Raw genomic sequence first — 17,925 nt, 5'->3', positions numbered from 1 at the left:
CTTTTGGAAGATGTTGTCCACATTAAAATGCTGTTACATGCATTAACCTTTACCTGAAGGTGGATCCATTCTGTATTTATTCTCTTGACACCAACCGACTGGTCGAAGTCTGTAATCCAAGTAAAACAACCACTGGTCATAGGATTCAGTCTCCTCCAATCCCACATAGCGAAGGCGTAATCTTCCTCCAACATTTTCAATCACACTAACTATCCAGTACTGAAAGGGGTTCTGAGAATCCTGAAGTTCTATTAAGGAATCAACTGTAATGAGGTCTACAGGGTTTTTCCCTCGCAGAGGCTGTTTAAACAGAAGCAAAACTCCTTATTTTAAACTTTATTTTGAGACTTCTCATGGAAACAGATGACAGCAGAAGATTATATTTTTTCACACTACCATCTAAGCTATCATCAAACAGTCTGGTGTTTCCCTTCCCCCCACCCCATCCTCTCCATAGCCAACCCCCACATTTTCCTTCTTACACACACACACACACACACACACACACACACACACACACACACACACACACACACACACACGATTTTGCCAATTCCTATATTCTAGCAACAAAATCACATATAAACAGAAAATAACACTTTGCATTTATTTCTTACCAAACAAACCACCACCACTACCACCCCACCTCCCTTCCTTATTTGGGTAAGGATGTCTTTAGACTGATTTTAATTTTAACAGGTAAAATAATGCTGGGACATAAAACATATATTCATTAATAGAGAAAAGGCTCTTCTCTCAAAAGATGGTTATCATTGGGGTTATTAAAATGGCATAGTTTAACACTCTAGGAAAAAATATCCCTTTAAGCATTAGCACAACTTTAGATACCTAGTACACTCTCCTGTCATAGATATATCTATGTCTGTAATGGTTAATGTCCATCAGTAATTAACTAATTTGTAGACCATGATTGTGTAGTTATTTCTTTTCTCAAACTGACCTGAAAGTTGGATTACTTAACCTACTGTTGAAATCCTCATTAAGAATTGTTACTCCATTAAAAGGTATTGAAATAATCATCCTTGCTGGGAAAGGGTAGCATAAAGTACCATGGATCTTTAACACATTTTTATTTTCTAAACATGCCAAATAAAAACAGCAGCTATCAATTAAACAGAACATTGGAGTTTTCTGTTTCTTTTAAAAAAAATGTCAAAATGATTAACTTATTTACTGATGGCCATTTCCTAGTAGAGGCCACAAGCCTGCATGTATTTTATTCATGAATACATACATACATACATATGTGTATATATATGTATGTGTGAATGAATGAATGAATTCATGAATTCATGAAAAAAGGAATAAAGAACTTACGGACAAAACTCCACACATTATATCACATTTTTTTACACCTAAAAGGATTGCTTCTTTGATTTTTAGCATTATTGAACAAAAGCCACCAAACCAAAGCGTTTTGCTTTTTTTAGGGGATTATTAAATAATAGATTCTGCAAAACCAGATGAAACATATTTGGCAGTTCATTTTTCAGTCCAATAATGGTTTATACCTCAGTACAATAACTTTGTTATTTTCATTTTACATAGTAAATATACAAATATATCTTGTCACAACAGTCTGTCAAAGAAAAATAATGTTTCCAAATGCACTCTCATGATTGTCAGCTATAATATTATTTTCTTCAGCACAGCCTATAGTTTAATACCAAAAGTCTAATATTAACCTTAATACTTAAAAAAAAAAACAGAGTAAGCTATTTCCATTCTGGTTTGCATAAGGAAAGCTTACTAGGTTATTAATTTTCACTTGAGCTATCTTACCTCAGGGTAATCCTTCTGAAATAAAATATTTAGTGTGGAACCATTTATTAAACTAATCCTAGAGCCTGCACTAGAATGTGTCTAACTTCAGTTGTGACATGAGGTCCTACAGAATGATATGAAAGTAAGCCATATATTAACTACAGTAATGTAGTGATTGATACATGTTACCACAGATGAAGATTCTGCATTACCATGAGCATAAATGGCCAAGATTTATGCAGAGCTATTCGTGGACTTTGATTTAAGTGCACGAAGGCACAAGCTCTAAAATGTTTATGCCAAATACAACACATTCGATATTTGGGGGTCCTAAGTTAGAGGGTGCGCACAAACAAAATGTGACCTCCCCAATCAAAGAAATAAGCTAAAAAGCAAGAAAATACGTAATACATACACCTTCCAGTAAATTGGCGGGTGCTGTTCGAGAGCCAGTCAAATCATGTATAAGAAAATCCGTCCAGTCTGTGTACTTCTCTTTGATGGCTGTGAAAAGAAAAGGTAAGGAAAGAACACGTAAACACAAAGAAGTCAACCGGTTAAAAGCCAATCGCTATTTCAATGACTCTAATGGGGCCAATGAATCAACTAACAAATACTTATAGGCTTACCTATTCTGGGACAAACACCGCACAAGGGTATTAAAAAGGAGTATAAAGATGCAGACCTTGCTTTTAAGAACTTTACAATCAGAATAAAGATCTGAGATTTATATCTATTTCAATCTTAGTACAAACCAGAACATTAGAAATTGCCAAACTGGAGGGCAGAGACAATGCACACTACAGAAAGTCAGAGATGGGAAAGACTTGTGAGGACAGGCCAGACTATAGAAAACACAGAACAAAGAAGTGAGAGCTAAAAAGGATGTTCTCTAGTATAAAGAAAGTGTAGGGACTGATGATGGAAGGTTTCAAAAGCCAATAGCAAGCCACTGAATAGGCAGCTGAAGCTAAGTTAAATGGAGAGGGGCAAAGGAAGGTGGGGCGGGGAGAGCAATGTTAGAGAGGCAGTTAAAAAAGTCAGGCAGCACCTGAATCCTCTAAGAAGGGGTGACATTATAAATGAGGAAGAGACAGAAGGGAGATAAAGTTTGATTGTTAACCAAGAGACAAAGACAGGGAGGAAATCAAAGACTATCCCCAATATTTGGGTGTGTCTTAGGATCCAATAGAATGGCTCCAGGTTGGAGGTATATTTCACATACAGCAAAGTACAGTCTGTACATACAATAAACACTTGAACACATACAGACACACACACAAACACACACAACTGCTTTGCAAATTTAATTGAATTCTGCATGGATATTTCTTACAATCTTGTGAAATTATACATAAAACGTGTTTATTAATGCTTAGATGTGCACACAGACTTCAAAAAGATGTTATTGTTTATTGCCACCATCCATGCAAAAAACAATGGGCATTCCTTTTAGGAGCGCATGTGAGAAAAGCATAGCCAAACAACTACAGCTGCAAGAGACAACTCGATAAAAATCTTGTCAACAGAGAATAAATGTCAAGGAAGACATTATCTGTCTAGGTTCTTGTCAAGACTTGTGAACAAGTTCTAAGATTTTCTACTGCATGTTAAACTATCATCTAGGTGGCACAATGAACTTGGAGTCAGGAAGATCTAAGTTCAAATCCTGTCTCAGACACCAACTATCTGTGTGATCCTGGGCAATTCACTTAACCCCTGCCTCAGTTTTTTCATTCATAAAACAAGGATAATAATAACACCTACCTCCCAGAATTATTGTGAGGATCACATGAGATAACTTTGCCATAATAAATATATTTAAAATAAGTAAAAAGGCCTAATATTTCATTAACTTTAACGTTAATAATAATGCTTAGTCCTTAATAAATGGTAAACTCCCTTAATTTATACATATTGACTTTTATTTTCAAACTGAGATCAGAAATGTGTTGTGTTATAAAGCAACTCCTTTTAATAAACTTCTGAACATTTAGTAAACTTTCTGGAGAGAGGGAAACGGGGCTGTTCCGTGGATCATCAAATAGCCTTTTTTTAAAAATACATGGAGTGAGATTTTAATCAACAGAAGATAGCCCTTTCAACTCAGCATCCATTCAAGTCATTCTTACCTTGGCAGGTCATTAAGTGTTATTTAAAGACTCAAACTCTAGGAATTCATAAATCCAATAGCATAATTTTACACAACAGCACCTTAACAAAGAAGTCTTGTCTCACAACAGGAAATAAGTACATAAGTGAACCTAAATTCCAAACCACCAAAATTTTTTGTGAGTATATTTCAGGATAACAGGAAAATATTATGTATCTTAATCAGAGCTGGAAATGTCTTCTGAAAGAAGACAAGTACAGAGCAGGAGACAGTAGAGAAAATTATTCTGATTCAAGCTTTCAGCATTTGGAAAAATAATGACAATTTCGAACTTTGAACCCAAGCCCACACAGTGTAAACAGTTCAACAACTTGTCAGCTTTCAAGGAAGTCTCCTTAGGACAAATTGACATAGCTCCCAATCAGTGTAATATGTTCAGGACCTCTCTCTTAAACAATCAGGCTCTTATGTTGGGGGTCAAATGCATTAAAAGTGACAACCTACTTTCCTTATCTCTGACTGATGTAACAGACAGCAAGTCAAACATCCTATCTTAAACATATCAGCTCTTCACTCATTTTTGTGATTTCAGGAGGTGGACAGGTCCCCTCGGCTGAAATACAGGTCAAGTTTCACTGAGATACTTCTTCTCAGGCACACGTAGTCAGGAAATTCTTTGGATGACAAAGTAACAAACTTGGAATTTCTCTTCATTTTCTTGTTATTTTCTTTTTTCATTTCTTTTTCATTTTCTCTAGTTACTTTTTTGCAGACAGTTGTTCCCTCTCTGAAAAGTCAAATTTCCTATAATTTACCTCTGGGATAACACAACATAGACTTTTCAGAGTCCCTTGGACAGCAAGGAGATCAAATCAGTCAATACTTAAAGAAATTAATTCAGGTTATTCACCAGAAGGTCAATTACTGACGCTTAAGCTCAAATACTTTGGCCACATAATGAGAAGACAGGACTTGTTGGAATAGATGCTGATGTTGGGAAAGATTGAAGGTAAAAGGAAAAGGGGCCAACAGAGGGTGAGATGCATAGATAGTATCATGGAAACAATGAACATGAACTTGGACAGACTTTAGTGAAGGATAGAAGGGCCTGGCATCCTATCGTCTACAGGGTCACCAAAAGTTGGACACAACTGAACAAGAAAAAATCCAATAAAAATGATAACTTGAAAAAAATTTCTATCACATATTACTTTTATAGATAAGACAACCACCATGAAGAACCATGGTAATGGGTATGCCCTGTTAAGAGTAAAAGTCCATGGGGGCAACTAGGTGGCACAGTGGATAAAGCACCTGCCCTGGATTCAGGCGGACCTGAGGTCAAATCTGGCATCAGACACTTGACACTTAACTAGCTGTGTGACCCTGGACAAGTCACTTAACCCTCATTGCCCTGCCCCCCCCCAAGAAAGAATAAAAGCCCACACATATAAAGAATGATAAAAGGTTTCTAGCTAGCTAGGTTTCTTCATTAGGTTAGTAAGTACTATAGTCCCGAAAAGACATTTAAAATTATCAGTCTAGTTGATATTATCTGGTTGAAAAAGAGAAAAATTTAAGTTACTTAATCTCTCAATCTAATTCCTCCTTATTCCTTTACTAATGTCAAAGGGGTTTTCTTTTCTCATAGTTTTCTTTTAATAATTTTTTTTCTGCCTAGCTTCTGGAATAAACTCTCTCCTGAAAGGTGCAATTACATTGTAAAATACATTTAAACAGTTTTCAAAACAGGTTTTCACACAAAATCAAACGACTCAATAAGCTGGTCTTATACACACACACACACACACACACACACACACACACACACTCTTTGAAGCTATATAGCATTATGTAAGCAAAAACCTAATTCAGCATCTCTAATGGACTGTAACAATCTTAAGAATGTGCCGTGGTCCCTGCAGTCACAAGAAATCTGTAGCAAAAATGCACTCAGTGGTGCACAACATGCCACAGGAGAGTCTGGCTGTTTAAAGAACACCACACAAAAATAAAACCAATGACCAAGACAGAACAGGAAGGGCTGAGGGGGAAGACAGGCCCATGTATCAATAGCGACAGTGGCAGTAGGTGATTTCCAGGCAACTCACGTTCCAAAATTGGATTGTTCCCACTTAGAAAAAAGTCATCTCTTCCTAAAAGGTGTCTGTCTGTGACTTAATTAATCCATTCAAACTCACCTTTGTTCACAACAGAAATGGGCCCATAAAACAAGATGCCCAATAAAAGTATAAAAGGCTACAGTGGGAACTTAAAGAACATGTCTTGATGTATCTGGAAACTTATTAACAAAGGACAAGGAAGGCCAGTCTTGAATTGTTGCTGGGCAAATTTAAGGTACATAAGAGGCAGAATAATATAGTGGAAAGAGTCAGTCAACAAACATTTATTAAACATCTATTATGTGCCAGGCACTAGACTAAGACTTAAATGTCCTAATCCTAATTCACACTTGCCTCTTTAGGGTAATAGGTCTTTGAATCTGTCTCCTAATTCATTAGACTGTGAGCCCTGGGAGGACAGGGACTAACTTCTGCCTCTTTTTTGTATCCCCAGTGCTTAGCACGGGTGTCTCGTATATAATAGGTGCTTTTAAAATGTGTATTGATTGACTATTGAATAAAATGGAGATAGGACTTATAACACACACACACACACACACACACACACACACACTCACTCACTCACTCACTCACTCACTCACTCACTCACTCACTCCTGGGGTTATTGTATGAGGAAAGTAACATAAAGCACTACACAATGATAAATAGTCACTATTATTCCTCTATTCAAATCCTATTCAAATGACTAATCATGGAGGTAAGGTCTAAGGCCAGGCCAGTAGCCTTGGATGATGCTACCAAGGAAAGAAGTACCTTGGGTATGAACCCAGTGCTGAATTACATGCCTGCTGTCAAAGAAGCAGCAGAGCTCAACTGAAAAGGGCTAAGACACCAGGCTAGATGGAAGGTAAAGACCTTTTTCAGATGTGGCAAGGCACCGAGTGATAGAAAACTTGTGAGCTGAGTCATGGGGGTACATTGTGTTCTCAATATGATAAAATCCCAGATCTCTGAAGCATCATCAAGAAGCAGGGGGCTCCAGACTTATCTTTGCCAGAAGTTTTTAAGAAGAATATGAACAAAATCTTTCGTAACTGGTTCATCAAGGAAGAGAGACCAGATTATCTCCTAGAGTCCATCAGAGTCTGTAATTCAATGATTTCATCAATTAGAGAAATCAAATGGTAAGTTCCTAGTGTGAGGGGTATATTACACCAGGGAGTATAAAGGTCACAAAAGAAAAGATAACATTATTTCTGCCTTCAAGAATCTTACAATCTAGTTAAGGAGACAACATAATGAGAAAAGAAGATGTGAAATACAAAAGAAAAATGCTGGACTCAATAGCTGGAAGAATCTGGGTTTAAACCCTGACTTATTAGTGTATGAACTTCAACAAGACCATTAACCTCTGATCCTCAATTTCTTCATCAAATGAATTTCTTCATCAAAATGAGGATAATATCACCTACATTAGCTACCTCACCACAAAAACTATGCTATGCAATTGGGTAGACCACCCATAAAACCAGTTATTATTAGTATAAATATCCAGAACAGAAACTGGGCAATGAATTGGGTCCAGCACTGAATGGAAAGAGAAGAGGTTGGACCGACCTTGGGAAACTATGCTATGATTTCAGTGACCTTGGGCTTCTGCTTTAAACAAGGGCCCATTTTTTAACGTAAATAGTCTTTCAGTGATACTATATGGCTCCAAGCCAAAGAACACTGTGGTGACCAACACATTAAGGTGGGGAGCTACTTCACCATTTATAAAGGACAGTGGTGAATGTGAGTGGCCAGTGTCATATTACCAGCAAAAAACAGGTGTAGGAGAATAGATGTAAAGGACATCATTAGAGAAATATATGACTAGAAAAGAAAACAGACTCATCATGTACAGGACATACAATGCCAAAAGTCCTACAGGAAGGCCCACCAGAAGGAGCATGACAAGAAAACACGGACATCGCAAAGGGAAGGAAGGCACATAAGTGGTATAATCAGCACTATTAAGAGAGAGTGCATCTATCCGTGGCATCACAGATCCACCAAAGTACTAAAGAAATGCCCCACGGGGTCTCATTATGAGCATGAAACAAGGTAATACACATAAAGTGCTTTGCAAACCTTAAAACTGCTACCTCTGGGGCAGCTAGGTGGCGCAGTGGATAAAGCACTGGCCTTGGATACAGGCGGACCTGAGTTCAAATCCAGCCTCAGACACTCAACACTTACTAGCTGTGTGACCCTAGGCATGTCACTTAACCCTCATTGTCCTGCGCAAAAAAAAAAAAAAAACCCAAAAAACAAACACACACACACACACACACACCAAACAAACAAACAAACAAACAAACGAAACCAAAACCTGCTACCTCTTATTATACAATGACATAAAAGTAAAATAATATAAATTGGGACTGGCCAAAACATGTGAAGTTATCAGTGAGGAATTGTGCTCCACACTAAGCCCTTTCCAATTAAAACTTTAAAAAAATCTTCTCAGGGGCAGCTAGGTGGCGCAGTGGATAGAGCACAGGCCCTGGAGTCAAGAGTACCTGAGTTCAAATCCGACCTCAGACACTTAACACTTAACAGCTGTGTGACCCTGGGCAAGTCACTTAACCCCAATTGCCTCACAAAAAAAAAAGAAAGAAAGAAAGAAAAGAACAAGAAAAAGAAAAAAAATCTTCTCTTTCTAATTTGCACTTTTCAAGGAAAGTCCCACCTAATCTGCTGAACACACTTGACAGAGGCCTGCATTTTTCCTTTAAAAATGATTTAGCTAGCAATAATGTTATTCCATGTGGTTGAATACTAATTTCTCAATTTTCACTTCTGTTGTTTCACCTAGGGGGAAAACCACATTTCAGAACTGCAATCCTAATTCTATGACTATGAGAAGATTATGTTTCATTCATTGGATAAATTCTTAGAAGTCTATTCAACCCTGATCTCCAAAGCAAAATGGGATCATTCATTTTCTGACAGATATCATCAAAGCCAAATTGAAAATGCAAGTAAATGTACCTATACAAGAGAAATGGTTCTGAAAAGTTTCATTTAAATCTTTATTTTAATAGCCTAAATAAATAGCAGTTGAAATGCATAAGAGAAGAATTTTTTAAAGGCAGCCTGTATGAGTTTCCTTTTGAAGGAAGAATCTTTTTATAATCTGAATAATAATTTCTTTTTCTTGAAATTCAGATTTTTCTACTTCAAAACTATTATTTTTATACTGAAACTTACACAATTTGTTAATAACATAAGTTATTACCAGCTTTCTTAAATACTCTATTTGTGAGAAATCTGAAGCATCAAAATTATACAACTCATAATTCTTAGAAGAATTTTTTTTCATTTTTTTACAGAGTATAATTTATTCTAAGTCCAGCCTTTCTGACCTTAGGATTACAGATCAGTACTAATTTGGCTATGATGATTCTGTTTAGAATCATGTGTCAATCAAGGAAATTATACTGGAAAATAAAAATAAAATTGATTTGACTTTCTACATGTTAAATTCAATTTGATTTTTTTCCCTAAATTAGTCAAAAGTATCTTCTAACTTAAGGTCTCTTTCCACCAAGTGTAGTCCCTAGTTTACCCTCGCAACAATTAATCTTCTAACAAAAAGATCTGCAATTTAAAAAGAGCACTGTGTAGACGATTTTTCTTCAATTTTTATAAGAGGACTAATATAGTTACCAAGGTATATACTAAAAAACATCAAAATGGATGCATATGTACACATAGAGTTCACACCATATTCCCCATCATTTGGATATTTTTCCTACATTTAAATCAGATATATGTGTTTTTACTGCTTTTTATGTTATGTAGTAATGCATTATTTTGAAAGAAAAATTGTAATCATATGTTTTTCTAATTTCTAACACATAAACATAACTATAATCATAAAATCCATCAAATCTGGAATGGATTTACCTCAATTCAAACTGTGCATCTGTGTTTACTGCTTTGCTCATAGCTCTATTATTCACTTATTCTAACAATCCAATGTACCTCTCTTCTTACTATAGGTGAACCCATTTCAATATAAATTCCCTGTGTTTATTTTTTTAAACTATTCAAGTGGAAACCATGTCAACAGTAACGGTTTCATGTGTGTATTTGTGTGTGATGTATTCTCTTTTTTGGCGGGAACGGGTGACATTTCCTTACTGTGGGCCTTTGATGGAAGAATCAAAGTTCAACAAAGTTGTTCCGACAAGGACCAAGATTACTGCATCTATATTTATAGGTTTTGGGTTTGATTGTACCAAGGATTCTGGTTTCTATAGTTTCTGTACACCAATCCTCACCTCTGAACTCTCTCTGTCTCTGTCTGTCCAATATTTCAGTTTCCTACATCATTGCCTCCACACATGATCTTCCTGCACTCCATTCTGCAGTACCCAGAAGCCCTCACCCTTATGCTATCCCACTCTTGACACTACTTTCTACCCACACTTCTCTCTGCCACTCTGTCACTCCTGGCCCTGCTGTCCTCCAACCTTTGCTCCCCTGAAATTAGGAGATACAAATAATTACAAAAGAAGACTCAAAAAGAGAAAAACAACATTCACAAACTTGTGAAAACGTCTGTTTTACATCTTTTTTGTGCTCAACAGAACTTACTGAAGTTCTGTCAAATAGCAATCATAGTGTACCATCCATCAGAGCTCATATATAACCTACAATGACATCAGATTTATTTAATAGTATATTTGTATGCTCATGTATCTTTTTTTTCTGTCTCGTTTTCAGATTAACATTTGTTTACATTACTCAGGCATATTAGAATTTATTTTTTTTTCTCTCATAATATATGTTCCCAAATATCTATGGGGGGGGGGGGTCTGTCTAGAGTCAAAGACTTGTAAGTGGCCACTGGAGTTCTACTTCACTGTGGTCTTTTGGGCATCTCTAAGCCAGTCCTTTTCAGATAAGGGCAGACAGAACACATGAGTTGATGAGGCTACGGTGCTGTAATTCCATCTGAATCATCTTCCTTCCCCCTTCCCCACCAGCAAAGGGACTAACCATTCCCTGTGAACACACTGAAGTCCTGCTAACACTCATTAGAGCAATCAGAGGTCTACTAAGCTAAAGTAATTACACTAACTTGGATGAATTAATAACACCTGCTTCTAATAGAATCAAGGTACACCTCCTGCCATCTGGCATAATTTCTTTAAAGGGCCAAGAAGTTAAGTGGCCTTTAAGACTATTAAAGGGAATTTTAAAATCTTGGCATTGTCCATTGTTTAGAGAGATTCATCTAGTAGGAAATTGAATTGCTGTTGTTAACTCATTTCCTTCCAGTCTTTTCCAGGAGCCAATCGCCTACTATCATGGATGCAGATGTAGAACATGAAGGCAGAGAAATCCGTTCCAAATTCTATAAGTTTTCTGTCTAGTTGGACCCATGTTTGTGTTGGAAATAAAAACCAAACTCTTCATTTCAAATCATTTGCTCTAAGCCCTCTTACATTTGATATAATTTTCTCTTAAGGCATTAGACACTTCTATTTCTTTCCTTTCTACTAGCATAATTTTCCTAAGTACCTATTCCCTATAAAAAAGCCATCAATTCCAAATTGACAAGTCACCTAAAGTCCACAGTTCTAAGTTCAATGGAATTAGACACCTGCTTGCCAGAGATTTTATCCCCTCAGGGCTTTCTCTTGTTTACTCTCATAAAATAATTTTTGTGTCAGAGCAAGATTGCCTTCATTGTGATTTTTCAAAATGCCACATTTAGGTACAGGAAATAGAAGAATAATGAGCACACGTGCATAAAAATCTGCACATTAGCATGAGAATCACATATGTCCAAATAAATGATTCAGTCTGTTTTCAGGCAATTTACAATTTAACATGATTATTAATTATTTTTATTTATTATTAGTATGTTATAATGAAGGTTTCTATTTCTTGATTTGCCCCACTTCCTCCTTCTCTGAAGTACATTTTATTCAATAAGTGCATAAAAACATTAGAAAAGAGCAACTAAAATGAATAGGTGAAAGCAGGATTAATGAGGGCTGAAAAGGAAATTTCCCCAGGCCACATCTTTAGGAACACTATTCCATATATTAGAATGAGTTTCAGGAAGTTTACATAGTTTCTTGGTGAAGAGTGGGAGGGATCACCATTTTACCCATTCTGAGAGCACATTTTTCAACCTTGAGAATTTATGTCAATTATTAGTAATATGAGAAAAGCATAGAAAATGCGTACATACGGTGTCCCTTTGATCCTTACAACAACCTTAGGAGGTAAGTTCTATAAGCATGATCTACATTTTTAAAAGATAAGGACACTAAGACTCAGAAAATGATGGTCACATGGCTAGTACAATGTCAAAGACACTTTAACCGCAACACCACATTAAATCTCTAACAGGCATATCTAACGACTTAAAATTTCTTAATGATTATTTCTTAAAACATTCTGTAGGTTTATAGAAAGCGCTTTCACCACAAGATGCCTGTAAGAGACACAAAGCATATATTTTCCCCATTTGAGAAAGTCAAAAATGGTGGCCCAAATAAGTCATGTAATTTGTTCTAGGTTATATACCTTTAAAAGTACTATAACTGAGATGAAAGCCCCATGTATTCTGACTAACTGCAGTGGTCTTTTGACTACACAGTACCTTCTGGTGTTTCTTTGCATAAATAACACAATGAATTCTGAACTAGGCCAGAATAGCAAATAAATTGTTCATATATTTTGATATAGGCATATGTCCCAAGGAGGTCAAAGACATCTAGAAAGACTTGTATAGACCCAAACAGAATTTTCTGTTGCTAATAAAATGAAATATACCAGATCCCTGATACTTTGGAAATGGATGAACAAATTGACATAAATTAATATAATGAAATATTTTTAATATAATGGATGGCTATTCTGTAAGACAAAACAAACATGAATAATTCAGAGAAACATGGGCCTTCTTTGAACTGAAAGAGAGACAACAACACTCAGAAGTGAGCACAATAACATGAAGAAAGACAAGACAGAATCCTGAACAATGCCATGCTCATTCTTGATATGAGGACTTATAATGAAGCATGCCTCCTCCTTTAGTAGAGAGGTCAGTCATGACTGCAGGTGTAGAATGAAGCATAGATCAACAGATTGGGGGAGGGGAGTGCTAATCATAGTTCTCTGTAATGAAGGTAGGTTTTGATGGGGAACTAGTATTGAGAAGTGACAAACAGAAGTCAATAAAATAGTAGTGGCTTGTGTATCTATGTGTAAAAAATAGTAAAAAAAAAACCCATTTCAATGACTTTAAATGTAACAATTAATTCGTATGGACTTTAAATTACTTAAACGACAATTGTTATATAAGAACTACTGAAAACTAACTGAATTTTTACTTCTTTTCTCAACATGCAAACTGAATTTCAAAATGGGTAAAACAGAGGGAATTTTTATTCTTAGAAGACTCTTTGGAAGTCTTTAGAGGGTGGGTTCATATCACAGAATTACTTTAAATTCAAATTTCTTCCAATAGATTTGAAATGTCATTTGATTTAGAAAAAATCTACTTTTTCTTTAAACAGTTTCTGGGGTGTGTTTTTTTAAGTGCCTACCTATCACAGAAGTGAATCACACTTTTCTCATATATGAGCAAAGTACAATGGGCATTAGACACTCCAACAGGAAATTAGCAAATCATGACTTTTCTTTTCTTTTGGTGAGGCAATTGGGGTTGTCACTTGCCCAGGGTCACACAGCTAGTAAGTGTTAAGTGTCTGAGGCCAAATTTGAATTCAGGTCCTCCTGAATCCAGGGCCAGTGCTGTATCCATTGTGCCACCTAGCTGCCCCAAATAGTGACTTTTTAATATTGATTTGCTCAATAAGCATTTATTAGTCACCTCCTATGGGCAGGTACTATGTTAGCTGCTAAAGAGACAAAGATAAAAATGATATACCTACCTCACAGAACTTTTATGTTATATTATAAAAGGGAAATAACATGTATACTGAAAAACAAATATAAGAAATATAGACAGTCACTTCTTTTTTTAATAAAATATTTTATTATTTTCCAGTTACATGTAGAGATAGTTTTCAACATTTTATAAAAGATTTCTAATTTCAAATTTTTATCCCTCCCTCCCTCCCTCCCCAAGACAGCAGGTAATCTGATATAGGTTATATATGTACAATAACATTAAACACATTTCTGCATTAGTCATGTTATAAGAGAAAAATCAGAGCAAAAAGAAAAAAACCTCAAAAAAGAAAAACAACAGAACTAAAAACAAAAGAAATAGTATGGTTCAATCAGCATCCATATTCCACAGTTCTTTTTTTTTTTCCTCTGGATTTGGAAAGCCTTTTCCGTCATGAGTCCTTTGGAACTTTCTTGTACCATTGGATTGGTGAGAAGAATCTAGTCTATCACAGTTGATCAACACGTAATGTTGATGATGCTATGTACAATGTTCTTCTGGTTCTGCTCATCTCACTCATCATCAGGTCATGCAAGTTCTTCCAGGTTTCTCTGAACTCCTGCTCATCATTTCTTACAGCACAATAGAATTCCATTACATTCATATACCACAACTTGTTCAGCCATTCCCCAATTGATGGGCAGCCCCTCAATTTCCAATTCCTTGCCACCCCCAAAAGAACAGTTATAAATATTTTTGTCCATGTAGGTCCCTTTCCCCCTTCCATGATCTCTTTGGGAAAAAGACCCAAAAGTGGTATTGCTGGGTCAAAGGGTATGCACAGCTTTATCGCCCTTTGGGCATAATTCCAAATTGCTCTCCAAAATGGTTGGATCAGTTCACAGCTCCACCAACAATGCATTAGTGTTCCAATTTTTCCACAGCTTCTCAAACATTTATTATTTTCTTTTTTTGTCATATTAGCCAATCTGATGGGTGTCAGGTGGTACCTCAGAGTTGTTTTAATTTACATTTCTCTAATCAATAATGATTTAGAGCATTTTTTCATATGGGAATAGATAGCTTCATCAGAAAACTGCCTATTCATATCCTTTGACCACTTCTCAATTGGGGAATGACTTGGATTCTTATAAATGTGATTTAGTTCCCTATATATTTTAGAAATGAGGCCTTTATCAGAAGTACTGGCCATAAAAATTGTTTCCCAGATTTCTGTCTCCCTTCTAATTTTGGATGCATTGCTTCTGTTTGTACAAAACCTTTTTAATTTATTCAAAATCATCCATTTTGCATTTCATAATATTCTCTATCTCTTGTTTGGTCATAAACTATTTTCCTTTCCAAAGATCTGAAAGGTAGACTGTTCCTTCCTTTCCTAATTTACCTATGGTATCACCTTTTATATCTAAATCATGTACCCATTTTGACCTTATTTTAGTATAAGGTGTAAGATGTTGGTCTATGCCTAATTTCTGCTATACTATCTTCCAGTTTTCCCAGCATTTTGTCAAATACCGAGTTCCTATCCCAGAAGCTGAAGTCTTTGGGTTTAATCAAACAGTACATTACTAAAGTCATTTACTACTATGTCTCCTATGCCTAGGCTATTTCATTGATCCTCCACTCCATTTCTTAGCCAGTACCAAATAGTTTTTTAATAGAATTTTATTTTCTGAAGTATATGTAAAAACAAAATTTTAACATCAATTTTTTAAACACTTTGTGTTCCAACTTCTCTTCCCCCCTCCCCTCCATTGGCACCCCCCACCCACAAGAACTCAAGAAATTCAAAATAAGTTATATATGAGTAGTCATGGAAAAATTCCCATATTAGCTTAGTTGTGAGAGAAAACAATCGAAAAAACCCCAAACTTCAGATTAAGAAATTGTCAAAGAGGAAAAGAAAAATAAATTTTAAAATGTGTTTCTATCTGTTTTCAGATACTATCAGTTTTTTCTCTGCAGATGGGCTGCAATCTTCATAAGTCCTTGAGGGTTATATTGGATCATTGCCTTGCTGAAAATAACCACATGCTTCCCAGCAGATCATCTCCCACTATTGCTGTTATTTTGTATACAGTACGTTTCACTCTGCTTCAGTTCATGTAGGTCTTTCCAGGTTTTTCTGATAGTATCCTATTCATCATAACCTGTATATAATACCTTAAGCTTGACAGACAATTTTCTTCATAAAAGCCCGGCAAAGTAGGTACCATATGTTTTGCCATTATAATCAATCATCATAACTTATTTCCCTCCATCCCACTCCTTTCCCATGACATTTACTCTCTCTTCTTTTGACTTATTCCTCCTCAGAAGTGTTTTACTTGTGACTATCCTCTCCTTCACTCTGCACTCCCTTTTTTCACCCTCCCTTCCTTATCCTCTTCCCCTCCTATTTTCCTGCAAGGTTAAATAGATTGCTCCTCCCAATTGGGTATGAAAGCTATCCCCTCCATGAGCCCACTCCAATGAGATCAGGGTCCCTGAGCTAATTCTTTGTTCTAAATTGTTCTTCCTCCCTCCCTCCTCAACCCCTCCCTATGAGATCAAGCAATTCAATATGTCATACTAGTGCAGTAATGCAGAACATCTTCATCTTCCTTGAAAGTGTTTTGCTTTTTACTGCTCTCTCTCTCAATCTGCCCTTTCCTCCTTTTCCTCTTTCCCCCTCCCCTTTTCTCCCTCCCCCTCCCCTCAGGGCAAAAATATATTACTATACCTACTTGAGTATGTATTAGTCCTTCTTTGAGCCAATTCTGATGATATTAAGGTTCACTCACTCCCCAACTCCTTCCCCTCTTCTATTCTCCTCCATAAGCTTTTTTCTTGTTTCCTTCATGTGAACTACCTCTCCCCAGACCATTTCTCCCCTGCTCCCTCCCCCAGTTTATTCCTCCTACACCTCAACCCTATTTTAATGATGTCATCATGGATCAGTTAGGTGGCACAGTGGACAAAGCACCAGCCCTGGACCCACAAGGCCCCAAGCCCAAATCCAGCCCCATACATAAGATACCCCACCCCATCTGCCCTACAAAGAACAAAACATAAATGCTTTACAGATATAATCCCTTCATATTCAGTTTAGCCCTGTCTTCTACGAATTGCATACTGAGATAGTTCTTATAATTTCAAAGTATTATCTTCCCATATAGGAATGTTAACAGTTTGATCTTTTAATATCCCTCATGAAGTCTTTTTCCTATTTACCTTTTCATGCTTCTCCAGGATCTTGTATTTGAAAGTCAAATTATCTATTCAGTTCAGGTCTTTTCATCACAAATGTTTGAAAGACCTCTTTCTCATTGAAATCCCATTTTTGCCTCTGAAAGATTATACTCAGTTTTGCTGGGTACATGATTTTTGGCTGTAGTCCCAGTTCCTTTGCCCTCTGGAATATCATATATTCCATGCCCTCCGGTCCTTTAATGTAGAAGCTGCTAGATCTTGCTTTATCCTTATTGGAGCTCCACAGTATTTGAATTCCTTTTTTCTAGCTGCTTGCAGTATTTTCTTCTTGACCTGGGAGTTCTGGAATTTGGCTAAAATATTCCTGGAGCTTTTCCTTTTGGGATCTCTTTCAGGAAGTGATCGGTGGATTCTTTCAATTTCTATTTTAGCTTCTGCTTCTAGAATATCAGGGCAATTTTCCCTCACCATCTCTTGGAGGATGGTGTCTAAGCTTTTGTTTTGGTCATGGTGTTCAATGATTTTCAAATTATCTCTCCTAGATTTATTTTCTAGGTCAGCTGTTTTTCCAAGGAGATATTTCACATTGCCCTCTATTTTTTCATTCAATTGGATTTGCTTTACTCTGTCTTGGTTTCTCATAAGGTCACTAGCTTCCATTTGTTCAATCCTAATTCTTAGGCAGTTATTTTCATAAGACAGCTTTTTCAGTCTCCTTTTCCATTTGGCTTTTCAAACTGTTGACTTTTTTCTCATGACTCTCCTGCATTGCTCTCATTTCCCTTTCCATTCTTTGCTCCTTT

The 17,925-nt window shown here is 36.4% G+C and overlaps 1 protein-coding gene across 4 annotated transcripts in view; it reads right to left on the bottom strand.

Annotated features, from left to right (window-relative positions):
- The window catches only part of SFMBT2 (Scm like with four mbt domains 2), a 317,891-nt gene that overhangs the window by 147,752 nt on the left and 152,214 nt on the right, over positions 1–17,925 (bottom strand). For all 4 annotated transcript variants that reach the window (XM_043967955.1, XM_043967957.1, XM_043967958.1 and 1 more), the window contains exons 5-6: positions 2,201–2,289; positions 54–300 (exon numbers count right to left, since the gene is read on the bottom strand). In XM_043967955.1, the coding sequence (XP_043823890.1) occupies positions 54–300; positions 2,201–2,289 (336 nt within the window). The remainder of the gene's footprint in view (positions 1–53; positions 301–2,200; positions 2,290–17,925) is intronic.

The sequence above is a fragment of the Dromiciops gliroides genome, chromosome 5 (genome assembly GCF_019393635.1).
Source record: "Dromiciops gliroides isolate mDroGli1 chromosome 5, mDroGli1.pri, whole genome shotgun sequence".
In the NCBI taxonomy this organism is placed as follows: domain Eukaryota; kingdom Metazoa; phylum Chordata; class Mammalia; order Microbiotheria; family Microbiotheriidae; genus Dromiciops; species Dromiciops gliroides.
The sequence above is the reverse complement of the archived record's forward strand: the minus strand, read 5'-3'. Positions and strand labels throughout refer to the sequence as shown.